The sequence below is a fragment of the Crassostrea angulata genome, chromosome 5 (genome assembly GCF_025612915.1).
Source record: "Crassostrea angulata isolate pt1a10 chromosome 5, ASM2561291v2, whole genome shotgun sequence".
NCBI classification, from domain to species: domain Eukaryota; kingdom Metazoa; phylum Mollusca; class Bivalvia; order Ostreida; family Ostreidae; genus Magallana; species Magallana angulata.
Genome location: NC_069115.1, coordinates 27,588,067 through 27,615,421, shown reverse-complemented (window position 1 = coordinate 27,615,421; position 27,355 = coordinate 27,588,067). Strand labels below are relative to the sequence as shown.

The 27,355-nt window shown below is 33.0% G+C and overlaps 5 protein-coding genes across 5 annotated transcripts; 2 read left to right on the top strand and 3 right to left on the bottom strand.

Annotated features, from left to right (window-relative positions):
• Nucleotides 1-4,701: 4,701 nt before the first annotated feature.
• Nucleotides 4,702-6,686, bottom strand: LOC128186034 (interleukin 17-like protein). Its single transcript, XM_052855759.1, has 2 exons — nucleotides 6,571-6,686; nucleotides 4,702-5,452 (listed from the first exon to the last, which is right to left on the bottom strand). Exons 1-2 carry the CDS (start codon nucleotides 6,595-6,597, stop codon nucleotides 4,907-4,909), a joined length of 573 nt encoding a protein of 190 aa, XP_052711719.1. The 5' UTR covers nucleotides 6,598-6,686; the 3' UTR covers nucleotides 4,702-4,906.
• A 1,811-nt stretch (nucleotides 6,687-8,497) lies between these two features.
• On the top strand, nucleotides 8,498-9,734 carry LOC128184987 (interleukin-17F-like). Its single transcript, XM_052854652.1, has 2 exons — nucleotides 8,498-8,534; nucleotides 8,744-9,734. Exons 1-2 carry the CDS (start codon nucleotides 8,523-8,525, stop codon nucleotides 9,254-9,256), a joined length of 525 nt encoding a protein of 174 aa, XP_052710612.1. The 5' UTR covers nucleotides 8,498-8,522; the 3' UTR covers nucleotides 9,257-9,734.
• Nucleotides 9,735-9,898: 164 nt separating this feature from the next.
• On the bottom strand, nucleotides 9,899-10,937 carry LOC128184988 (uncharacterized). Its single transcript, XM_052854653.1, has 2 exons — nucleotides 10,673-10,937; nucleotides 9,899-10,469 (listed from the first exon to the last, which is right to left on the bottom strand). Exons 1-2 carry the CDS (start codon nucleotides 10,718-10,720, stop codon nucleotides 10,008-10,010), a joined length of 510 nt encoding a protein of 169 aa, XP_052710613.1. The 5' UTR covers nucleotides 10,721-10,937; the 3' UTR covers nucleotides 9,899-10,007.
• A 7,760-nt stretch (nucleotides 10,938-18,697) lies between these two features.
• LOC128184563 (toll-like receptor 4) lies at nucleotides 18,698-22,153 on the bottom strand. The gene has a single exon (XM_052854103.1). It carries the CDS (start codon nucleotides 20,604-20,606, stop codon nucleotides 19,023-19,025), a length of 1,584 nt encoding a protein of 527 aa, XP_052710063.1. The 5' UTR covers nucleotides 20,607-22,153; the 3' UTR covers nucleotides 18,698-19,022.
• A 3,636-nt stretch (nucleotides 22,154-25,789) lies between these two features.
• LOC128182816 (complement C1q-like protein 2) lies at nucleotides 25,790-26,925 on the top strand. Its single transcript, XM_052851568.1, has 2 exons — nucleotides 25,790-25,874; nucleotides 26,404-26,925. The coding sequence occupies exons 1-2, from the start codon at nucleotides 25,802-25,804 to the stop codon at nucleotides 26,865-26,867; spliced, it is 537 nt and encodes a 178-aa protein (XP_052707528.1). The 5' UTR covers nucleotides 25,790-25,801; the 3' UTR covers nucleotides 26,868-26,925.
• The last annotated feature ends 430 nt before the right edge of the window (nucleotides 26,926-27,355 follow it).

Genomic DNA, 27,355 nt, shown 5'->3' with positions numbered 1-27,355 from the left:
AGTATTGCTTCTGCCTATGAATGTCGTTTTATGAAGAAATTACTATCTTCTTTGGTAGTATATATAAGTAGAAAAGACATACATTCATTATGATACATGTACATGTATGTATACTCAATTAAGCAATAAAATTTAGGAAACTGTAACCTCAAGTTATGAATTCTTTGATTCACGATACTAGTGACTATTGAAGCTATGACACAGCTTATAGAGTATGTATGATATACTCAATTTGCCGCGATGATCAATATAGACAGAGACCCTGACGTTCTCTAATGAAGGAAGATAAAGACATGAACAAATTGTCCTTAGAATAAGTTTATTGCAGTCATTTGTATTAAGCTGTTACTCGATAGGCTCCCCGATAGGACCGATGATCCTAGATTTGTAGACAAAGCGATTGGTTTTTATTATTATGGGTTACTTTGTTAATTGCATCTTCTTGTCCAGTAATGCCCGCTAATGATACTCGCGCATTGGAATATTCCGAGGGACAAATACAATATATCTTTTATATAAACCCGGAATAAGTAGCCGGACGTGTAAAAGCTAATGGATATCCGATAGAGTGGCGGCTAATGTGCCGAAACCATCTTTGTCCTTAAGAGATATTTTTTATGGTTACAATACTGTAATTTAACAGTCGGTGTGGTATTCTATGAATAGAAAATTGAATAATATTTTAAACTTCAGAAATATATCTACTACTGTTTTGAAAGCTGTCAAGGTATTTATATTTCTGCAATTTAGCGTTTTTGTTAGATTGAAATTGATTTGTACTAAATATATTCTTTAATAATTGAAGGTATAATGATCTCCTTTATTCTTAATTAATACGAATTCAATCTTGGAAGTGAATTCAAAGGGTTGTAATTTCAGAATGATAAAATAGAATAAAGATGAAGAAAAATGATATGAAAATAAATTAGAATAACTGGGTTCAACATAAATTGTAAAATACTTGCTTTTGCTGAAATATCTAATCTTTATCTTAATCGCATGTGTCATATTGCAGGGTTTACAATATCATAAAATATACATGTACAAACCTATTGTTTTGAAATACAAAGATCTGCTGAAGTTGCAGTTAAAATGGTTAGATATCATTGGTGATTCTAAAGTGGTAAAAAAAAGACAGTGCGAACAAAATACAATATGATTACTGAGAATATTTCATCCAAAGTGATGGTTACAAATAATTTGTCTAGATGTGTCACTTAACCCTATATTAATAATAAGGATATGTTTTTCACCCTCATGAAATTCAATTGAATGAAAACTTGACTCAGATTCCCCGAAGATCTCTCTTTACAGCTGAACCTAATTCAAAACGGGGAAAAATTGCAATTGACCTTTTGTCGCAAAAGGAACTTGTGTACTTAACAGCCGTGATGCATTAAGAGTTTGTTATCTTCATTACAAAAAGAAATGTTCAATTATCCCATCTGGGTTGCATTAGCAGTGCTTTAACAAGCTGAGTTAATGAACTTCGTGACAGAGCTTAGAGTCCGTGAATTACAGGGGACGTTCCGGGAATTGAGCCGTCTCCACTGTGGAGGACTACAAACACGCGGTCTCCGTCGCCAGGCTCGATAAACCAGGAGCTCTGTAGCCATATCATCTATAGAAGTCAGTCAAATGTCACGACATGGAAAGGGGGGGGGGGGTCTATCACCAAAAATACAGCCTTCAATGACAGTGTTGTAAATTAAACAAAATGAATACATGTAACTAGTATTCGGTTCTCCCGGTTCTTTGGGGTATGCATGCATATCGCAAAAATAATTCTTTTATCAAATATTTGAAAATGACGATATGAAAATTTAATACAGGTGACTTTTCAAAAATTTTGTAATCGACTTGTCTCCTTGACAAAAAAAAAAAACAACCCGAAAGTAATCATTTACCCGAAATATCAGATCCTCTACAGCACAGGCTTCATGTAATTAGTTATAATTTGGGACTGCGATCCTTCTTAGAAGCAGTCTCAATGTAACACATAATTTGGGATGAAGAAAACTTTGGGTAAGGAGCGTGATCTATTGGAATTTTGGATTATCTATCTATCTATCTATCTATCTATCTATCTATCTATCTATCCACACACGCACGCAAGGACCAACTAAGGATTGGCCTCCATTCCTGTGCATCAAATTAAGTTCAAGAATTATGTTCTCTTCAATCTTAACATCTTTCATACCGACAAAAATAGGCCATCTTAGGCATATCAGAGATAAGATACTTGTATCTAAATTGGTCCTGAATACATTCAAGCAAGAACAAAGCTTAGCTATACTTTTAACCCGTCCTCAGCATTCAGCATATCAAATGGGTGACTGTAGGAAATTCTTCCCTCCCCAACTACTGGCTTATGATGGGCTAAACTGTAGCAATGTTCTATTGACTATTTTTTGGAGGGCAACAATTAACTTTAGAAACACGTAAACACTTTATTGTCATTTTCAATTATCTTCACAATATAACAATGCTTTTATATCACAAACATCCATAACAAATTAAATAGCTACTATATTATTTTACATCTTTTTGTCCAGTGTTGTGGTATACCAAGCTTTCAAAATTTTTCAATTTTTTGATGTACACCCCTTTCAAAATTTGGAATTTCCCTACTATTAATTTTATTTTCAAAGTTTTTTTTTGCCGGAAAACGAATCTGGTATACCACCAAGAGATTTTGATCAAAAAGAGAAAAAAAACAATGTCGAACGAAAATTATGACCTGAGCCATACATGTAATTCTTAACGTTAACAATACCGCCTATTGAAAATATATTGGTGGACTACCAATTTGTTCAATAAAGTTGTGCCTTAGTTAAAGAGGAATGTCTGGCCACCTTGTACGTTTGGGGACCAAAATGTGAACAGTTCTTTAACTGGCCTTTTTCTGCCCATAACTGACCAAAACCGTTGTCAAAAGATAAAAAAGGAATAAATATGACGTTCCACATGATGTTTCGTATGCAAATTACGCATACAAAAACAGAACAATGCCATATTCAATCACTTAGATCTGCGCAGCCACGAACTTGATTTTAAATAAAGTTAAGAAAATTAATATGAAACAATATGAAAGCAGTATTTTGTGTCATTTCTACAACCATTTGTTGAGAAAAAAAGTTAGCTATTCTGAAAAATAGTGTCGTGGTGTAACTAACATATGAGAGATAACTCAAAGAAAACGGTTACCGCTATAGTTGACTGAAATAAAATATGAAAACTTTTTTAATGCTAGTATTTAGTCAAGTGTATTTTTAATAATGTTCAATTTAGTGACTGGACCAGTTAACTCATTATGATATCATATTTTGATATTGCGTCACGGGATCATGAATTTCAAGCATTGTTTAAGCAACCTTAATCATCGCTGAGATTGTTAAATTTAAAAAAAAATTATTTATTATTGTCTGTTTTCACAAAATTTGTCAGTCCATGAACGTCACAATATTGGTTCGAAGATGAAATTAAGGCGTTTCGTGCGATATGTCATCGCATGGTAACTTAATGAAATTATGTTGAACTAACGTCATAGAAATTTACTTGAGGTTTTTTTCATTAGACACGTTAGCTTCCTGTTTCCTTAGACCTAAGTTTCATTCATCTTGTAGTATTTATCCCCAAAGGTTCGCCTAGGACATGGCGGAGGTAGCAGTGTGCGGATAAAGAGCGTTTCCGCCTACAACAAGGCCAGCATTTAAATGACTCGTCAGATGTGTGATTTTCCAATACATTTTGAAATACGAGAGCATTGCAAATTTCATTTCCGGATGATGGGTGGGTGTAAATTGTCCTGACTTGATTTTCAAGCTTATTGACAAAAATATGTTGTGAAATCTGACAATGGGTTGTAACATATATTAGCATTCTTATTTATCAAAATCAAAATAATTAATAATTTAGACTAAATTAGGGAACCCTTGAGTTTCAAATAAATCATTATTGAGAGAGAGAGAGAGAGAGAGAGAGAGAGAGAGAGAGAGAGAGAGAGAGAGAGAGAGAATAATCTCCTGGTCATTTCAACGAGCTTATAAAAACCTTTTAGTGTTAAACCAATCAAATATATATCAAGAGAAGCAAATGATTGATCAACCGTAATATTTTTTGTTAGCCGTGGTATAGTCAAGGAAGTTTTTAATTTTGGCCAACAGGTGTCTAATTAATACCTGTTAGTGTAGAGAACTCGATATGCCATGTTGTCTTACAGGCCTGTCATTTAAACACACGAATAAGACGTTTTGTAATTTGAGTCCAATGAACTTTGGCACATTTCGTATGGCTCACACCAAACGCGTAAATGCTTTACACAAAAGTATTCATCGCTCAATTGAAAGATATCCGTTTGCTGACTTTTATGGCGTGTTAAAATCATCAATATTCATGTAGTAAGACTATATGTTCACAATACAATACATGTGTATATATTCACAACATAATACATATGAATGTGAAATAGAAGAAACCCTAAATCTGAATTTAATATGTAAACGTTCAGCAGTATTTTAATTTCAGCTAAAAAAATACCGAATAATTTTTGGTTTTAACAACAGCCTTTTTCATATAGAATTTGATTCACTTAATTAAAGCAAAATTTGTGGTGCATTTACATCACAACAATTATTTTTTTTTTTTGTATCTATTTTGAATATAATTGAAAACCTTTAACAAAACTATTCATATCTTTTTCCCAAAAAGTCTTTATTAATCGTAAATCATATAATATTATTATGCAGTAATATAAAGTTTAAATCCAGTATTAAATATATTGCACAATTTCATACTAAATAATCAAAATATGATTTCCAAAAAAACAACAATGTTAATAATACGCATGTACAAAAGGAAAAAAAAAAAAAACAAATAAACCAAGGGACAAAATGAGTGTTCTTATTTAAGGCACCATCGTTGGTACTTGCGGGCTAAGAGCATCAGGAATTTTAACGCAAGTACAACCCGCCACAACCCTCTCTAGTTTGGTCTCATACTTAAACATGCGAGTTACAACGTCACATCCTGTTCTGCGCAAAACATGTACGTAGTAGTAAATTGGTTGGCAGCGAGAACATCCGGGTCGAATACCGTCGGCACAGCAAAAATCACTTCTTCTTCGACAGCAGGAAGTGCTGCATTGTGCTTCAATAATAGTTCTTGGGCGTCTGTTTGGATCAATATTTTTGACAAAATGCCACGGACATGTTGACTGAATTGAACAATCTCTTGCGGCGGTATTCGGTTGGTTTGTCAAGTTTTGGCGGGTAATATCTAGGAAGGATACGTCAATGTTGCTTATTTCCCCTAGTACTCTTCCTTCCTCTCCAGGCAGAATTGCGACTGATTCGTTGAGAAAATCAGTGGCAAGCCGCGGTAATGGTGTAGGATCTCTGCAGGTTACCGATCTAACTCGTTCAAAACAGGATATGACGAGCAGGATGACAACCTAGACAATGATAAGACGCATAAACAAACCCGTAACTTCTAAATCAGGAATTGTAACTTACGTTTCCGTGTGTCGCTACCACTTTAGGGGACTTGGACACGATTTGACCTTAAACTTCCAAATTTTATTTTTCCATATTTAATGTCTAGAATAGTTAATATGGGTATTGTTAATGCTTCCTCAAAATTTGACCCCCAAAAAAGTGACAAAAAAGAATAACAAGCAAGATACAGAGTTTGAAATTCTTTGTTTTGTAAACAAAGCTCTAGTCTTGTTATTGTTTACATATGTGTTGTATTGGTTTAAGTTTCGATTCAATGGTGCATATTTTGTTGACAATATTGTTTATGAACACATTGAATCGGTTTATCTTGTTTGCCACGAGTCAATTTTTTCCAGAGAAATGGTAATTTCTATAGTAAACAAATACAAGTCTCAAGCTTACTTTACATAACAATGAATTTTTACCCACTTATCTCGCTTGTAACTTTGACATCTAACATTTAAATTTTGGTCAATCATTCAAAATGCACAGATATACCATTTATGCACTAAAAATAATAAAATTGTGATCTGAAATCGTGTCTAAGTCCCTTGGTAAATGAGTGCACTCTGGAGTAAATATACAAACTTTTCATGTTGAATAATAAAATTTCATTCCATTATGATAGTGTTAATTCGCCTAAATAACTGCTCTTGTGTTTTCAAGACCTATGTTTTTGATCCTAGTATTGTTACTGTATTACATTTGGCTGTGTATTTTATTCTTTTTAGCGTTTTGGCGGAAAATGGATTCCACTAAATCAAGTTTATCGCCAAATGTAAAATATATAGGCACATAAATAGGTGCATTTAGAAATGCGCTAAATAAAATCCACGCTAGGTTGTTGAAAAATCACATTTCGCAAAAATATCATACAAGCTTAATATAGCAAGTTTTCATTATATCATTTTGAGTTAGAACATTGAAGAACATATTGTGTAAATATTTAAATGATTTTATATGAAGTAGTACATTTGAAAATTTAATTCAAATCAAAGAAATCCATTCTTGTTTTTAATTCCTATTATTTTACGTATTTTAACATTTTATTGTTTTGTGAAACTTTACAACAAACCTGTTGATGAACCCAAAATATCTTCATGGCAGTATCTGTCTGCAAGTGAAACACCTGTACAATGCTACTCTTATATATACTAAGCTTAAGGAATTATTCCGATTCTATATTCTTAAATTTAAAAAGGAAGTGAGATCGGATTTGGTCAAACACTCTCTTATTTGAAGATTATAGAGTAGGAAATGCCATAAAATTTCCCTTCTCATATAATGATCCATAATCGATAGATCAAAGGCTTCTTTTCAATGGTTTGTCATAAGTGATCACAAACGGATATATTTTTAAAAATAGTTCCAATTTTTAAAAATAGTTCCAATTAAATATCTCATGTAACAGAACGTGGAAATGCATATAAAATGTATACCATTTTAAATAATTTCATAACATTTTTATGTGTTACTTTGTCAAATACAATGAAATATCTATTGCGAAAATAAATCAGATTAGCTGTATCCTTTTTTCAGATGTCTTGCAGATTGCACAACAGGATATAAAAATTTGGTAAAGGGGCACCTGCTCTCTCTCTCCCCCCCCTCCCCCTTCACACCACTTTGACAGAGAAATAATAAAGTAAACAACAAATGTTAAAAAATTAGTTTTATTTATTTATCCATATTTTTCTTACACTAAAACACTTGAAATCTGATGATGACGGGTAGACTTCATAATATTTATTTGAAGATTATAGAGTAGGAAATGCCATAAAATTTCTCTTCTCATATAATGATCCATAATCGATAGATCGATAGATCAAAGGCCTCTTTTCAATGGTATGTCATAAGTGATCACAAACGGATATATTTTTAAAATTAGTTCCAATTTTTAAAAATAGTTTCAATTAAATATTTCATGTAACAGAAGGTGGAAATGCATATAAAATGTATACCATTTTAAATAATTTCATAACATTTTTATGTGTTACTTTGTCAAATACAATGAAATATCTATTGCGAAAATAAATCAGATTAGCTGTATCCTTTTTCAGATGTCTTGCAGATTGCACAACAGGATATAAAAGCTGGTAAAGGGGCACCTGCTCTCTCTCTCCCCCCCCCCCATTCACACCACTTTGACAGAGAAATAAAGAAAACAACATTTTGTAAATTAATTTTATTTATTTATCCATATTTTTCTTAAATTTCAACATTTGAAATCTGATGACGGGTAGGCTTCTCCATATATGAAAATTTCTACACGTCAAGGCTACATTCATTTGTGTTTCGTAAATCTATAATGTATATACTTTATTAGTCAAAGAACATATGTTGATCATCAATATGAATATGACCATAAATGGACAAAATCAAAATCAATCCTTTTGTATCAGCATGTCGATTTCAATAAAAGGGGGATTTTTAGTAAGAGTGTTCTTTTATACATTGAAAATAAAAAAGATGGTGGCTTGCAAATTCAGCCGAAGCATAAAAACAAAGAATTATGACAAAATTGACCTCTTTTTACTTTAGCATGGTATATTATTCCATAGACATTCGGGTGTACATGTATTTTACTTTAATTTTGACCTACCGATGCGGATTTCACAACTTATTTTTAGAAAAACCCTTATCAATTTTGGTCACATAATTAAAGCACTGCTGTAAATTGTTTTTTTTTTCGAAAGGAATAACGCACAATTTTCCCCGCAATTAGAATTCTTAAGAATAACCATAATTGCAAAATAATAAAAAGGGAAGAAAATTTAGATAATTATAATAGGAATCCGTCATTAACATAATCAATTGCCTTTAAATTTCATTGGCTATAAACCATGATTGTTCAGAGGTACAAGTGAAATTTAAAAAGAGAATAAGTTTTTCCTATCGTCTATTCGTTCAGTCTTTAGATTTGTTGATTGGAAAACCATAGAATGCATGGCTGATAATAGATTGTAAGCGGATTAGAATGGTATATATAAAGAAGTGTCCATGATTATCTTGGTCAACGAAATCACCATGATTTGGAAGGTTGTATATTACATTACATTTGAGTAAAAAAAATATATCATTTTTTCTAATTAAGAATCGATACAGGATATACCCAATTATATCTTTTTAAAAAGAATTATGTCATAACATGATTATATTAGTGTTAGCTTAAGGAACATAAATTTGAAAAGGGTGATATTTGCGATCTTTTTAACATTTTCATTAAAAAAAAAAAATTTCCATTGTAGATTGCCTTTTGTTTGGGATTAATCTACCACTGCGTAAGAAGCTCGTCTCATGAGACTTCTCATGGCCACCGCGGGGTGGACACATTGAAACAATCTCTATCCATTCCCAGACTTCATGGAGCTCTACGAGATGAAACGGAGTACGTCATGGACATCCTCCGACAAAATCACGTTGTAAATGCCAGCGAGAACTCTCTGCCGGATCTCTCACCTTCACGGGGATTGGACCATCTGTCCTCGTCCGGTAGCTGTCCATGGAGGTACGTGATAACACGAGACGACAATCGAATACCATCGACATTAATAGAAAGTAGATGTATTAATAGTAACTGTCAAGGCGTGGACCGAAATTCGGACGACGGTTGTAGAGCAGCCTGTCATTGTCAAGAAGTCTACCGGTTTGTAAAGGTCAAAAGGAAAAGGGTCTCCACATCGCGTATCGCGATGTTCAGTGAAGTGTGGGAACGATTAGCGGTTGGGTGCACCTGTACTTGTGACTTTTCTACGTCATGAAATCAAACGAAATTTTCTTTGGAAAATTTCAAAATCGTATGATCATATCCAAAATGACCAAACTATCCAAATTTAGACAATTTTCATTCATGACGTGAATTTATGTGTTCCGTTTACTAAAATATTGTACAGAAAAAAATATATATCACTGTTTATTTTTTTGTCATAGAAAGAGCCACTATGAATAAAAGTTAACATGGCAGGTCGTTTAAGAGTTAAACCATTCTCATAATATTGGAATATTTTTGATTTCTTTTTTTTTCAGTTTTTTAAATGACATATAGCAAAAAGGTGTACGCTAAAAACATATTGATTTACCTATCATAGTTTGAACACGTGTATAACACAATTTTTCAAGGAATGTTTTACATTATTAGACTGCATAATGAAAAAAACTTATGCATTGCATTTATATAAGGTAAATTATTTGATTGATGAAGACAAAATAAAAAGTAAATATAATTGAAAAATGTAAATTATTGTATTTTATTGCTGTATGGTAAAATAAGACTTGTAAAAAACTACATAGTATGTAAAAGTTGAAATATATAAACATTTAATACTGCATCACATGAAAAAACATCATATATTCTTTTGTATAAATAGATTAAGTATGAAAATCCTGACAGTCAGTAAATATCATGAAATATAAATATACATTTATATAACAAACCTATTGTGATTGTCATCAATGAGTTGTCGCAATAAGTGTTGATACAATGAAAGAGTTTTCTGTGAGTTTTTTTACATTTCAAGGGATCATTTGATTTGCGTCTAACCTGCGAATAAGCCTCACTTGTGTGCAGCCAACACTCAGTGGGAATATTTCCTGTGTGACATTTGTACAATTCTTTCTCCTGAGTACAGTGACGTATGTGTACACTGGTACACACCTGTACTGTAGACAGTCGGTCCGATGTAAACCACAGCGACACGCACACTTGGCCTCCCACAACTCTCTCGGTACCCTGTCATTGTCGACGTTCTTCCCAAAGGTCCAGGGACAAGTGCCTACTTCGTTCGTTGGTGGGTAACTTCTGAAAGTTGCGTCCATTCTGAAATCCTCACACTGTGTCTTCCCCGAGATGTTCCCAATCTGAGCTGCATATTGACTTTCAGTGAACATGTCTTGTGACGACTTGGTGAAGGACAGATAAAGCGGGTTGTCACAATGGACATCCAGGCAATTAATTTGATGAAAACTAATTATTACCTGAAAATATTCAATACAATGAAAAGCCTGTTTTTTGTGACCTTTACGAAAGGAAATCAGATAGGTGTCTAAAGTTCTAAACAGGCGTGCGATAATTTGACTCAATAAAATTTCAGACTTGAAAAACTGAACGATGAGAAAAAAGATAAAGCAGTATTCATTTACATCGAATAAAAATAATGAAAACGAAGAGAAATATATACCAAGGCAATAATTGAGTTAATTAAGGCTTTCCTGATATTGTGCATCATCGTTTGTTTCCCTGGGGCAAATTCTTCGATACTAATTACTTTTTAAGAGGTAATTTAATTATATATATACTAACCCGTTTCCGTTTGGAATTTTCAATATACCAAAAACAAATACGCTCGACTATTGCCAATGCAATCAAAATACCCTAATTTCTTTTGTTTTATATAAAACAATAGCAGACTCTGTATATTAAAATCTACACTTCCTTGATATACAAAATATACGGACTATCGATGATGTATTATGGAAGCTTTGAACCTATAGAAAAAGACATTATCTCGGATTATAACATGCAAAATGCAGTAGTAAAAAAGAAACTTTCAAAGTCTATAAAAAATATTAAAGAATAGAAAAGTAGTTCTTATGAATTCATTAGAAGCACTTTAATGTAAATGAGATAAAGCTTATAGCCTATATTGAAATCTTTGTAACAGGAATTACGCTTATTTCCAAATGTCCCATGAATGTGCTTTTTGCAAGGTGGTTGAAAAAGGGTTTGGATTTTTCTCATGACACAAATCTTTAAAAAACAGATCTTTGTTATGAAAATAACACACTTTTGTGTCTAGCAAACTGGATATTTCGAAAAAGACCCTGAGTATCATCAATCTACACCATAATCTACAATTAGATAAGGGTTTCTCTCGCAAAGAATTCTTCAGCTTCCTTTTACAAGCCCTGCCAAAAATCAAAGCATTACTTGAAAAGAAAAGAAAACCGCGAACTGTATAATTGTTTGTTTGTTTGTTTTTTTTTTAAACTCGATACGTTAATTTACGTGGGAAGTAATTAATTATGGGATAAACGTGAAACTAAGGTGTTGTAACTAGTAAAAAATAAGTCCCTGTGGGAATTATACATTGTATATTTTCTTTCTAATAACAATCAATAACTACATGTATAACCTTATGAGTAATTGTGTTAAAATTATTAAAATCAAATTATTGCTAACAATATCATTATAATTCAACAAATGTTTTGGTGCTATATTACCAAAAAAATCTTTCTACAACTTAGATTCTATTATACTTTTAGTGTAAAGTTTCGAACAGGAAGTCGTGTATGCGAATTTTAAAAAAATCGTAAATGTCCATTCAGAATGTGTTCTTTAAAATTTTACACTGTAATATAAACGTATAATCTGATTAGAACAACAAAAAATGCGGAAGAAGAAATGTCTTTAAAATACACTTAATTAATAACAAGAGAAGGTTTCCGATTACGGAGATAGGTGACGGTATTTACGTTAAGTTCCACTACCCGTTTAGTTATTTTACAAAACAACAGCCGATTTTTTTCATTCATTAATAGAGAAAGGAATACATTATGTTGTGGATGTGGCATAATATTTGTTATTTACAGAAAGGTTCATATAAAAACACACACATTTTTTTTTATATTTTTGAAATAATCAATATTTCTATATTAAATCATGGGAAAAGTAATCTCGATACCTACATTCAATTCATATATACATGTATTTTATTCGTCAAAGATGGATCAAAATCCAAAATTTGTTCCTTATTTCCTTCATGTATCAAAATGACAGTTTAAAACATGATTTTTCATTGTGTTTACCAAATATTTTAGCCCCGGTACATCCTATCAAACAAAGCTATTGTTATAAAGCCTCATTTATTTCTTAAAATTAAATCGGAATTTACATCTTAAATCTTATAAACCTGTAGGCACCTTTCATTTACTAGACCTTGACCTTAACAACAAATGAAATTCTACATAGATTAACGTATAAAAAAATATCGTATGTATTTTAAAATTAAAAGGAGAAAGGCATCAAGGCATCCAATGACGAGCCTGGCTTCTCCAGGTCAGAGATTCACATTTTATAAGCTTCTACGCGAGGGATCTTTAATATGATCGCATTTTACGTTTAAGGTATAAGGTTTGGACGATTGTAGTGAACTGTCCAACACTCCGTTGTGAGCAGTAAACTTAGCTCTCCAGTAGTAGAGGATGTCTCTCTGCTTTTTATTTTAAAAATACAGACTGAAATACAGGCTACTTCCAAGATAGATGAGAAATTTGAGTATACAACAATAGAACTTTTTTTGTCTTCAACAAAAAGTTAGATCAGGGCTTTTCGACACCTCTTTTCTCTTTTATTTTTAAATTAAAAATGTCAAGAAAAATCATTTTTTTCAAATTTTTCAACGCCTTGGTATAATTAGTTGCCTAGATAAGAACTTATAAGTAATGCAATGTCAAAGAAAGATACCTTCAACACTTTAAAAATAAATATATACTTTTAATTTCTAAAAGAATATTTTTAAAAAATCATAAAAATGCATGCAGTATTTATTTCTATGACAGAAAACTTTGTATGCCTAGAGTATTTACATTCTACGTTCTTTGAGCAAAGCGAGAAAACTCTTTCTGAATTAATTTTTCATCTTTTAAAAAGTTGTAATATTCATGACCTTAAGGGAGATGTGCGGCCATTTTGTACATTTCAGGATAAGAATGTAAATATTTCTTGAACTGGCTTGTTTCTGCCCGAAACTGGCCAAAATGTTGTCAACACATATAAAAGCAATATATATGAAGTCCTACGTGTCATTTTTTTTTTTAAAAGTATGCATACAAGAACAGGACAATGCCTTTTATTCACTCAGAGCAGCTGTCGAACTGCGCAGCTACAGACTTATTTTAAAGATTTAAAAATTTAAAAAATATGAAGGGGGTTCAATGGTGTCCTCTCTACAACAATTTGTTGAGAAAAATTTCTAAGCCTGATTATTAAATTGTAACTTTGTCTTAAAGTAAGGTACCCTATTCTTAAAATGGGCCCCAAAAAACCACAAGATATACATGCACTTGTCTGTGTCTATGGAGGTACATTGCAGATATATATTCATTGAAAGATGATGTATACTTTTTTAAATTAAGACAATCACTTTTTTGGACCCCTATCCCACGTCTTAAATGAATTTACTTTAATTTATACTTATATAACTAAAATATTCCCATAAAACAAACATGGGACAGATATAGAGATGTATATCAAATTCAAAACGGGTTGTTTTGAATTGACATTTATTTTTTTTTCTATGAAAATCTAACGTCAATGTCTCGCCATAGACACAGGAGTTCAAAGTATATAGTTTTTTAAAAAAAATTTTTGTTCTTAAAATAGATCCCGTGCCGACTGATAAAGATAGAGTACCTTATTTTGAGGCAAAGCTACAACTTAGATGAGCAAAATTCAAAGTTTTTCTCAACAAATGGTTGTAGAGAGGACACCATTGAACCCCCTTCATATTTTTCAATCTTCGAAATAAGTCTATAGCTGCGCAGTTCGACAGCTGTTCTGAGTGAATAAAATGGCATTCACCTGTTCTTGTTCATGTATGCATGCTTTTCAAACAAAATGACATGTAAGACTTCATATTTATTGCTATTATATCTTTTGGCAACATTTTTTGGCCAATTTCGGGCAGAAACAAGCCAGTTCAAGAAATATTTACATTCTTATCCTAAAATACACAAAATGGCCGCACATCCCCCTTAAAACTCCTACAAGAAGTCAAAAAGTGACAATCGGACCATAATTGTTAAATTTTACTGTTTATTCCAAAGTATAAACCAAAAAAGTTTAAAAAATAAGATGAAAAATAAAAAAATTACAGCTAAAGGGCTGTTTTCAGCTTTGACCCCTCTGATTCAATTATCATTCAATAAGAAATTAAAAACTTGCACAAAGCTGTCACCGGATAGTTAACAAAGCTGTAGAGGCAAAATGTGTGCGCAATTATTTTAATTCGCCGGATGCCTAATATACTCCCTGCGTGAAGGTGATTGAAAAAAATTAAAAATGTTTGCAATGGAATCTGACGTTTCTAATATTCTCAAGCAAATGCTTTCCTCCGTAAGCATGCATATTCTGACCGGTGAAAGGACAAAGTCGATCAGAAAAATGGTCATCACTGACTTTTAAACTATACATGTAACCTTCACTAAAGAGCAGAACAAAATTTATTTGCAACGCACACAGTAGGATCTGTTTGTATACAAAATCATAAGCCAAAGTAAAATATTTTTTCTCTCTTCTTTCCAATGTTTTTTAATTTTCCTAGTACAGTACAGGCAACGCGGATCCCGTATTGGCCCGCGTTACCGTCACGGTATTTTTATCGTTCCCGCGATACACCATCGCGGTTTTTGATCGCGGTATGGATTACGACCGTGATGACACCACGACGGTGTGATTTACCGTTATTCCTGCTGCTGCTTGTTCTTGTTACTTTACCTGTACTGTACATTACAGGCAATGCGGGTCGCGTAAATCCACGTCAAACATGCGACTTCAGATTTAAGCATAACAGCTGCATTGTAAATAAATTGTGGTTCATATTAATATAAAATTAATAAATAATATTTATGAAATAGAATTTCGTGAAATTGGAAACTACATTTGAATTACAACATAACACAACATTACGCAAATAAATTATGTGATGTGTAAATAAGAACACACATCTTTGTATTTGACGTGCTTATTTCAGTTATTATTTCTATTAGTTGTTAATCCTGTTTTTAGAACACTCTTAAAATTAAATATTTCATCGTATCAATGCAGAGCAATTTCATCTTCTCATTTTATAAGTTGACACGCATAGCGCCGTAAACTGTCAGTACATGTGTATGTTTTAAATTGAGAAATGAACAAATGTCGGGAATCAACTATCAAATATTTTTTTCCATTCAATAATAAAATTATCATTCAAATATAAAGTTGGTGCTGCTTTAAAGCGCCTTGAATAATAACGTCTCAGTATGCGTTCTTGTGTATACATATAAAGTTTAAGTCACGGTCATTTTCTGTGTATACATGTAGTGATTAACAAACTAAAGGGTAGAAGACGACATGCCCTTGAGGGTTTTCACACCTATTCACGACAAAAGAAAAAGTTTAAATCGCGTACGGCTTCGTCTAATCGCTCAACACCTTACAGAAGAGGAGAGAGAGAGAGAGAGAGAGAGAGAGAGAGAGGTGGGGCGTTTAGGAGTAATTTAACGTACACTTGTGTGAAATATAGTAATATCCAATTCTAAATATTCATAAAATTAGTATTCATAAAAGAATATGGTACACTGTGATTGAATCCATCATGCAATTTCAGATTTGAGTCCATGTGCTGCACCTGTCAATCAAATCAGCCCGCTAGTTCTACCACGTGTTCCCTCCATGACAAAGTTTCGTTCTATTAGTTTTATTTTTAATAAAGAAAATAAGAAGTATATCTAACAGTTAAGTTTTTACAATGTTCGTGATGCTTGATTTACTGTGTTTAGAAAGTTTAATTCGTTGTGTTTTTTCTCTCTCTCGTTTACTTAATAATGGAGGTTTTTTGCGGGAATGAACATCTTAAACACGTTTAACTGTTAAAGAACGCAGTAAAATGAATCAATTATCTAATGTAACTATTGTAAAATTGTTTGATATACATGTAGAATTCTTCTTGGTCAATCGTTACACAGATTATCTTCCTGCCTCATTCCTGTGTATTCTGTGCGTTCAAGCGTAGAGTGATTTCCTGTCAGTGCGATAGTTTCACACCTTTGTGTACAACAATAGGGACTAAAGTCAAATAAAGTTAACTTTGACAGACATAAAACTTTGAGGTGAGTGGGGGGGGGGGGGGGGGAACGGGTTTACATATGTGTAGTAGCTTTATATACAATAAAATTACAAGCACACATAAAATGATATCAATACATTTACTGAAATGTTTAAATGTTTTTTTATCGGCATGAAATATCAACAGCAAACTTTCAATACATGTTCCTAATTCGTTTGAAATGTGTAAGAACATAGGGATACGGTTTAACAACATTTCATTCTCAAAATAAATTATCTAGTTATTCTGTCGAGAGAGAGAGAGAGAGAGAGAGAGAGAGAGAGAGGGGGGGGGGGCTCGGTCGCGAGCGAACGCTAACCTCCGTCACGGCGGGTAGCTGGTACACCATCACGACAACATGACAAGGGATACCCACAATATCTTTCGATTACATAATTTTATGCAACTCTGGGTATCTCTAATGCTCCGTACTCTCTATTTGTTAGAGATACACGTTCATTTGATTTTTCGCATTACGATGGGGCGTATTCGACACGATTTGAAGCTGGAGATAGTTAGAATGCATCGGAGCGGTACTTCTGTAGCTGGGATTCGTGGACGACTTATCTCCATGGGACACATTAAATATTCAAGTCAGACTGAGTATTGAAGAACACACGGCTTCGCACTTGAAGATTGTCGTCGCAAACGTAACGCACTAGAAAGTGGGAATCCTCGTGCAATGACAAACGTCGAGCCAAACTTAAAGTAACGCAACACAAAATCACTAAAACGTGAATACACAAAAAATGTTCTTTACTAGAAGACCTTGACAGAAATGAACCGAACGTGCTAAAAATACCGGGTTGCTAATCATAGGAAGCCCTGATTTTGAATCACTTGCTCACCATTAGTTGACACGCATGGACTTCAACAACAAACGATACAAATGTAAGCGGACCATTTAATTGTTAAGAAAACACAATCACACTGCGTACACATTCATAATTTTAAAATCATTTCATGATAATTTTTATTTTAACGACCTTCTTGAAATATGATAATGGAATCGAAAATATTTTATTTGCGACTGCTGCACAAGTATTAAATTAAATACTATAATAATATATTTAATAGCTATGAAATAAAAAAAAATTATTAAAAAAGATTACAAGTATTTTGATTATAATCTCTGTCAAAATCTGGTTAAATATCGTCATTAAATATAAATTAACATGCAATTTATTTGTCATTCGGGGAGATAACTCCCGCTTGTATACGATACTTTTCCATCGATAATTTTACCGTGACGGGGACAGGTAGATGATCAGTTTACCGTGATGGGAACGCGGGATACCTGTCTCACCTGGCCGATCACCTCGATGTGTTTATACCGTGACGGGGCGCGGGAAACACGTGATCCGCGTTGCCTGTACTGTATGTTGAAGAATTTTTTTTACTTTATTCAGCCTTGATGTTAATGATTTTATTTTCCATCTAATAGTTTTATTAGACATTCGTGAAACTATTCGAATTTCTTGATTAATGCATTGTTAAGAGTTGTATAATTTGAACAATAAATTATTTTTATCTTTTAAAATAACTTTCAATCAAACATTGGAAAGTTTTTAATTGACAAGCGGCAGTCATATAATAATCGAGTTAACTTTTTGAATAAAATGGCGGCGTTTTTGGCTGAAAGAAAAAGTTTTGGCCCTTAGTACCTTTAAATCAACTCCTATTTTCTGGTTTTCTTAAATATGAAATGTACGCGTTACCATTACTCCTTGCTTCACTGCGCTCGGTATAAAAGCGGGATGAATTGTTAGAGTCAGAGAAAATCTCGGATAACCTTCAGGCTTTCTTATTTCCGTAAAAAACACATGTATGTGGTCCAAGTATTGCAGTCTTTTAATAAATGACGTCGACAACCCTTAGACTATATCAATATCCTTGAAAAGAAGATTGCTGTATAAAGATGTAGGATTTTGTTAAAATCATAAGGTTAAACATTTTGGAAATTATCTTTATTATATACCCATTAATTTTCTGTTTTTGAAACTGTCAATTTTACAGAGTGTGATCCGGATTCCACACTGTGGGTTTCCGATCCAGTACACTCTCACTACTCTGAAACTGATGAGTTAGTACACATTAAATAACGTCTGTACTTTAGCGCGGGTTAAACGAGTTCATTTAATTACAGCTTTGTTTTATATTACGTAAACGTCATACAATTGATTTTAAAAAAATGGTTCTGTAATTTAAACTTTTAAATAGACAAGGGTGTTATTTTTAATTTATCATTGTAACAGTGACTTGTTTCATAAATATATATTTATTATTAAAAAAAATAGTTAAAACATATTTTAGGTAAAAAAAACTCAGTGTAAAATTTGAAAATTCTAAAAGGGTGAAAGTGATTGTAATGTACTTTTATTCACATTAATATTGGCAGGTTTTCCATACCATCTTAAAAACTGAAAGTTCTTGTATCATAATGTACTTTCGTTGAATGCTTTTTCGGAATTTGTACAATTATTGGTGCTAATATTTTGAAAAGAAAAAAAGCCCTAGCATTCAGATTTTTTTTTGTCAGCGAGAATCTTCATTGTGGGGTTAGTATTTATTTAGCTAATTACATACATGTAATCATATGAATAAATGAAATAGTAACACATGACACACATAACAAATTTTTAGGACACTCCAAACTTTGATTTCAAAGAAATTCTTTTGAAATGATTGATCTTAATCTCTCCCAGAAATCATCCAAGGCACATTGTTCCTCTGGATATTCCGTAAAACACTCCTGCCTTACGAGATCTAAAGTTTGAATAGAAATCGACACATTGCAAACATCAGGAAAAAGAATTAAGTGGACACAATTTAAGTTTCCCCTGTCCTCGATAGCTTCCATTCTTGACATGTTTAATTCATAGTCCTGCAAATTTGATTTCAAATAACTTTTCGTCACAAGACATACAACTCTTCTGCTATTTTGAATAGCTTCCATAATGGTTTCTCCAAAAGGCGTTCCTACCGGTTCATCGCGGTCCTTGACATACAATTTAAAACCGGCCTCGTTTTCAAGTCTAGGAATTACGTCGGTTAGAACGAATGATAATTCTTTTGGAGAATATGAAATCATTGCATCATATTCATAACACGGCGTTCCCGATTGGAAGTTGGTGAAATAACCCTTATGTTTTCTAAAACGTTGTTTAAATTTATATACCACGTATCGAATCTTCCACTTATTTTTCACAAGAGTAATACCTATGATGATACTTGATAGAAAGGCTGCTGCTATGGAACTTACAATATATATTGTTTGATATATACAGCTTTTACTCAGCAACATAGCTGAAACGTCAGGATCCGAGAAATTGAATTTATGTGAACTTGACGAGGAACACTCATAGTATTCAAAGTTTATAAAATGTTTTCTATGATGTGTAATCCACTCAAGAAATTCTTTACTGTCACAGGAACACAGAAGTTGATTTTCCGACAAATCGATAGTAAGATTTGTTAGTTGGAATAGATTACCAAATGAGACTCTGGATAATTTATCAAAAGCTGTTAGTTTATTTTGTTTTAGGTTTATGTATTTCATATTTTTCATATGATCCACTTTCACACGCCATGACGAAAGTTGATTGTTTTGTAAATTTAATGTTCGGAGTTTTTGCATGTTCTTAAACATAGACGCTGAAAGATAAAATATGTTATTGTATGAGAGATCAAGAAACTCTAGGGACACAGTGTTCTCGAATATCTCTCCCTCAGCATCGGTTGCTAGACTCTTTCCAATATTATTTTTAGACGCCTTAAGGATCCGCAATCCTATTGCATACTTCATTATCGATTTCGAAATATAAGAGCAATAGTTATTTGACACGTCAGCTATTTCTATGTTTTCAACTCCATAAATAGGTCCATTCCATGAATAGAAGAAATTGTCTTGTACGTAAATTTCTCTTAAACCAGTTGCATTAATTCCAAATTCAGGAGCAATTCCATAAAACCGACTCATATTTGCATATATGACTTCTAGAGTTTTTGGAACAATTATTGTGCCAATTATTTTACCATGCCACCAACTTTTATAAATAAAACTGTTAAGAGAGGCCTGATATTCTTTTACACATTCCTTTGGCGTATGCAATTCCTTGAGCGCTGAGTCAAAGTTATCTGTTTTCTCCGTGCACGTTTCGAAAATTGATTCAGGATAAGGAGGTGGACGAAGCTGTACACTGATATTCAAGACTCGAATATTACGAAAAAAATAAAAATCTATCATATACCTTCCTTGAGTAAGTTTATTTTCTCCAAACGAAATGATATCTATTTTGTTTGGCAACAGTCGAAGTGCCCCCGGCTCAAGTTGCTCCAGTCTATTCTTTTCAAAGTAGATTTCGGAAATGTTTGTGTGTTTCTAGTTCTCAAAATGACGTTTCAGAATCTTCGTACCGATTCCTGACAAACAATTCATTTCATTACCACGTAACGATTTTATGGAGGTATTATTTAGATTATGAGTTATATTTGGAAGTGATGCAAATCCGAGTTGTTTGTTATGAGAAACATCAAGGTGTTCGAGATATTGGAGCTTTCCAAATGCGCCTTCTTCAATATCCAAAATATCACAAGCAGACACATCCACGTAGATGAGCCGTGGCATATGAAGAAACATGTTTTGTGATATTCTTTTGAAACTGCAATTTCCAGTTATGCCGGATAAATCTAATTTTTGCAATCTTGATAGGCTTGCAAATCCTTTTCCAAAAGTCACATAAGTCGGTCCATCAATTTTTAGAGATTGTAATGATATTAATTCTGAAAAAACGTCATCTTTTATTATCGTTCTTTTAAATTGATCTTGTATATTTCCTTTCAAATTCAGTTTAGTGAGAGAATGCAAATCGGAAAAAAGGCCTTTGTACATCAATGATATATTTATCCGATTTTTCTCTAAATTCAATGAATTTAGACTATATAAACCACGGAAAGGTTTTCTATCAAGATGATGAATCCTATTTCCAGATAAATCGATGTAGCCAACTATCTTTGGGAATCCAACGCTTATGTTGTCGATATGATTATTACTGAGGTCTATCCACGTCACATTTGAATACAACGAAGGAATCTTTACCAGTTGCCGTCTGGAACAATCGACTTTCAGTAGATTATCAGGAACTTTCTGGCACTCACACTCAACGGATCCAAAATGACAGGTGTCCCAGCCTTTCTTAATAAGAGTTGCATTTGTTATCACAAGTAAATGCAATGCTATTTGGAGACTTACGCTGAAAATAGCCATCCTGATATGTGCAGACAAAGAGTATAAATACGTTGTAATTACCGTTTAGAAGCTGTGAAATCATGGATCTCTGTCTTCGTTAAATATGATCTGTAACTGCGAGTGTATCCTTGTCGAAAAGAACGGAAATCCCTTCTGTAATTTTATAAACAGACGCTGTTGATTTCCTTAAAAAGCATTTCGATCACCCACAAAACATGACAATTTTGTTAAAGATATAATTATGTCATTCAAAATTATTCATCTGGAACTTTTTTGAAATACCCGTGTAATCCTTTTAATTTTAAATTTCCTGTTTATTTCCATGTAAATTCCATGTGTAAATATTTAATTTGGCGCACACGTGTTATTCTTCTCACTTGCTTCCTTCCAAAGAGTGTAGGAACCATAAGGTCGAGATGGTAGTCGACATTGAAATATATTCTGGATTACTGACAGAGTCAATTCATTTCCATCATGGTTCATTTCGTTTATTTAATATGCAAAGTAACTGATGTTATTGCTTAACCAGGAAGAAATAATAAGTTGGATTTTTTTAAAATTAAGTTCTTCCTATAGTTAGTAATCACATCAAGTAAGTATTAAATCGACACTTAACTTAATGTTTTTAATCCACTTGCTAAATAGTCAGCAATATATGCATATAGCTTAACGCCCCAGAAAAAAAAGGATGATATCTCTTAGCATATGCCATCGGCACATTTTTATGCAACGAAGTACAAAAAATCTACCATGATTCTGATAGTTTCAAATACGAGTGAAGAAAATGCACACATTCTGGTTTGTGTTAATATCTTTAATCGTTTTAATGCACGGTAATACACGGATGGACGCTTTATCGATGATTAAGTTCATAAACCAACAGTGAATAAGACTGTCCTTCTAATAATAAAAAAATGAATACAATTGGTTGACCTTAGTAAGTAGATCATATATTTATATATAAAAATTGAATAGAGTTTCCTTTACATAGTTATTATTTGGCATTGTTTATCGCCAAAACCTCGCAAACATTTCACCACTTGAGGGTATACCAAGCAATTGATAATAAGTCATTAATCATAGGTTATTTTAAAATATCTGATTTTGATTTAGATACAACTGCTAGGTATCACAAATATTAGAGGCGAGGGTAAAATTAGTGTTAATAAAACATGTGCACAAAAGTTACGATGACATGAGTATATCGTAGATGTACATTATCTGTGCTCACCTCTTTATTTTGACAAATATTCACTTAACTACTCTCTCATACATATATTGTCCATGTGTAATAGGTCGTTCGAGGAATAAGCAAACAGTGTGATTTCGTTTTTTAATTTTTTAATTTTTCTCTCTCTTACCTCTCCTATTTACAGAAATCCCATTCCCGTATGCCTGCTTGGCTGTAAAAAGTAAGTGGAACAAAATATTTATATGTTGGTTCAACGCTTGCTTCTATTTTTGTCTTTTAAATAGTGATGTATTTGAACACCGTAATTTTTCACAAGTTCATTTATTCTTATGGTTTATGTAGAAATTGGGAAAAAATTCAGTAGATGGTAAATCATGGGTTTGTGCTTCGTCATATATCTTAAATGTACAGATTCAAAAATTAAGGTTTCATATTATATTTTGAACATACCTGACATTTTTACATTACCCAAAGCGATACACTGTAGATCTAGAGGTATTCGGTCTATTGTTACTTCTTTATTTTGACAAATATTCACTTGTTTAGTTGTTCTCGAAGACTACATGTGGCGTAATATCGTGATGCCGTTAAAACGTACTGGCACGTGCGAAAACTAAATTTGATATCTCCTCTACCGATCGCCTAAGTTTCGTGTAAATTGTCTGAGCTAAGCAATAGTACTCTTCTAGTTACAGACTTATGTCGACGTTTAAGGGCGATCTTCAGTCCTACTTAGCACTGTCTTAGACTTAAGAACCATTTATGTTACGAGCTTATGACAGATAAGAATGAAAACGTTTGATTAATTATATAAGCGGCATGGAAATTTCGGAGTTTTCAAGATAAAATTAAAATTTATATATTTCTTAGAGAGATATGAGATTTTTCCATGTGATTAAGTTAAAAATGATAGCAAAAGGTTAAACATTTTTAGGAAAATTCATTTTTAAAAATAAAGCGCTATTCATTAATCAAATACAAAAGGTTTTGCTGTCCAAACCATGCAAATCAGAGGATCGAAGTTATATCTACGAACAAAATTGATAGACTCCCAAATTTGGCGACATACTAGTAGTTTATATATTCACATAGGGTTCAAATCGCCATGTGAAGACAAACTGTTATAAAAATTTAATGTCTCTTCGTGTCGACACATACAAAGAAAATATTGTCGGTATGTCTTGTAGAGGTAAAACATGGGGTTTCCCTGCCAGTTTGGAACTTCCTCGTAAATACTTGAAAGCTGTTAAACACAATCATAATCTAACGACATTTTTTGTACATTTTTTTCTTCTTCATGAAACCTAAGTATCAACATAAAAGCGTCATTACATTAAGGAGCGTTTTTTAAGATCATATCTGATCAATTCGTTATAAGGAAATTTTATAAGTCTATGTAACGAGGAAACTAGACACTCGTTAAAGTAATAACAAGTTGCTGTCCTTTAAAAATGGACTACAATACGTGGACCATTTGCATGTGTTTCCAACGAAAACGTGAAAGCCTTAAGATTATTAGAGATTCCACCAACTCTAGCCTCCTGCTTTTAACCACAAAATTTGTACGTTGTTTACGTATACATGTATGTATAGCCCTGACTTTTTATCTCAGAATTAAAAAGGCTTCATACTTCCTAAATAATCATGATCTATCTATTAATGAAGTTTGCATGTATAGTATCAGGCATTCGGTGAATTCTACTATTTGCTCACACATTACGATTCGCACTACTTTGTTAACTATGCAGGAACAGCTTTGTGTAAATTAAAAATTTCATATTTTAGTGCATTTTTCTTGAGGTTTAAACTTTTAAACAGTGACATAATTATTCAATCATACTTAAATGCTTAAAAAATTTTAATCGGTAAGGACTCTAGCTTCGCCTACTATAAAGGTAAAGTTAAGTTACATGTGTATTCGGAAAACAACAATACATTGCACATTATGCTATTTGATGCATGTTGTAGTTTCGGTATAACATTAACTTATTTCATAATACTGACAGTTCATATCACATGCTGATCATTTCTTTAAAAGAAATACTTTGTTTCCAACAACTTTACAATTACAGCGCATTTGAACTTATATAAGTGTGAATATGGCACGGATTCCCGATCCCGATTCAGATAAACGTGTGCTAGCCTGGTTCCCGGAGCTACTAATTACAAAAAAAGTACGCACAAGAACCAGACTAGCTCATGCGCAGGTTGCATTTTCCCCATAGCATCCGGTTTAATCTCGCTTATATATTTTCTGCGTGGACCACCGGGTCCACGCAAAAACGATCAGGCTGAGAACAGATGTTCGTATAGTGTTACTCTTAAGCTTGTTTTTAAAACATTTGAATTTTAATTAGTAAGATGAATACATATTTGGAAAAGAGCATTAATAAAGCGGTCAATCAAAGTTAAAGATTGATGAAGTCAATTGTTTTTATAAAAGAATTTTGCCGCTAAATCGTGTGTATAAAATGAAAAAAAGGGGGAGGCAGCGTTCTACCCTTTGAATTATTGCACAAATGTGTCAAAACATGCGAAGTAGACAACGGAAATACGAGAAGTTATTGTAGTTAAGCAAAACTGTTACCAAGGCCTGCAATAAAAATGTCATTAATCGTTTTAACAACCAAGCTGACAACGAAAATTTGATATATCAAAACCATTCTACAAGCCACCACCTTATTGAATTCTTTTGTTCCAGAATGTAACATGCGGTTTTTCTATATGATATATCGATGAACTCTTTTGAATTGTTACAATATCTTTGAAATTTAAAATGTTATGCAATTTTACATCAGCTAAATGATCAATTAGGAAACAGTATATATATATGCCAGTAGATATGCATTTTCAGTTAACCAACTTTAAAAAAGAACAAGGTAGGGTTTTTTGTTAACTAAATGGCATCATATAAGAAGTTTTCGATGCATTGAAATGAAAAAAAAATGCAAGGGTTCTCTTAATAAATGTAATTCTTTATTTTAGTTGTAGATTTCTCAGAATGAAGACCATAGCGCTGGTTTGTGTGGCGATATGTCTGACCTTCAGCCTGGCATCTTCCCTTTGTTACCATGGTAAGGGCATGGTGTCCGTTTTGTCGAACATGAAAAATCTCTTTATTCCATTCATAAAAGGTCAAAAAACGTGTGCAACATTCAAAACGAGACATGTTCTCAGATTGACTTTATCTGTTTACAACAATGTGCATATGACTTTTATCAATTTGCGTATATATGTGACACAACAATACAGCTATGAGGGTAAAATGTACTGTATTCTGTCAAATTTGTTGAGTTTTTTTTCTAATTTTGTTCAACAGTTTTATTAATTTTGGTAACATAAAGTTGCTTTAATTATTTCCCTCTAAAAGAATGTGGCTGAATGTACATGTATTTGCAGTACTCTTGGATGTTAACATATCGTCATCAACCAAAACTCAAACTCTCTCTCTCTCTCTCTGTGTGTGTGTGTGTGTGTGTGTGTGTGTGTGTGTGTGTGTGTGTGTGTGTTTTAAGTAGTTTTTACCATAGTTGAGAGAGGATGGTAAAAAGTTTGTGCTTTGTAATTTTATGCCTCTAAATTCATTTTTCTATCAAATTACAGGTTCTTACAGAACCTCCGAGGAGTCTTCCGTTGTACCAGTGGCTTTTTACGTGTACTATTCAAGCACATTTAAAGCCCTTCAGCAAAATCAACCTTTTATATTCGATTCTGTGGAAACAAACTATGGAAATGGATACGACAAAAATACTGGCGTTTTCACCGCTCTATCTGCCGGTCTGTATGCATTTTCTTGGACCATTCATGCTGCGGGTACACATCAAGCTGGCTCCAGTGGTCAGTACGGAGAGATGGTGGCAGTATTGAAACAGAATGGAATCGCAAAAGGGTCAATCTATGCAGATACAGAAAAAGAATATGATGACGATTCGGCCACAGGGTTTGTGATTCTTGCTGTTTCGACAAGAGATACGTTTCAAATCGTATCTCAAACGGAAGGTCAAGGCGCGTTTTACAGCACCATGAGCAATGGGAAGACATCTTTTTCGGGATTTCGAATTGCTTAGCTGATTTTTTTTATACCACATGCTACATGATTTGTCAAATATTAAATAAATAATGCAACAAAATGATTTTTACTACAATTTATCATTAATTTAAAGGCTGATTTTCAATGGAGAAGTCCATGTGCCTCACTCACATGGGCAAAATGACGAACTGACTAAACCCTGCACAACAAATTAGCACTGGTTAAAGTTAAACAATTACTTTTTGGGAGTTGATTTTAATTAACTCTTCTATGCAGTTACTCTGGCAAAACGGAAGTGAAACAGTGTTTGGACCTAAGCACAAATCATCACCGCTGACAAGACTAATACTTTAAGATAATCGATAATTTCGATGTAACGTATTCAGAAGCATTGTTTCTCAAGGAAACGTTTTTATAAATATCTTGAAAATAGTCAGATTTTAAGTGGTACGAACAATTTAGATATTTTTGTAGTCGTATGTATTTCTACGCCAGAGCTCAATAAGACTGGTTCTCTGTCATAAT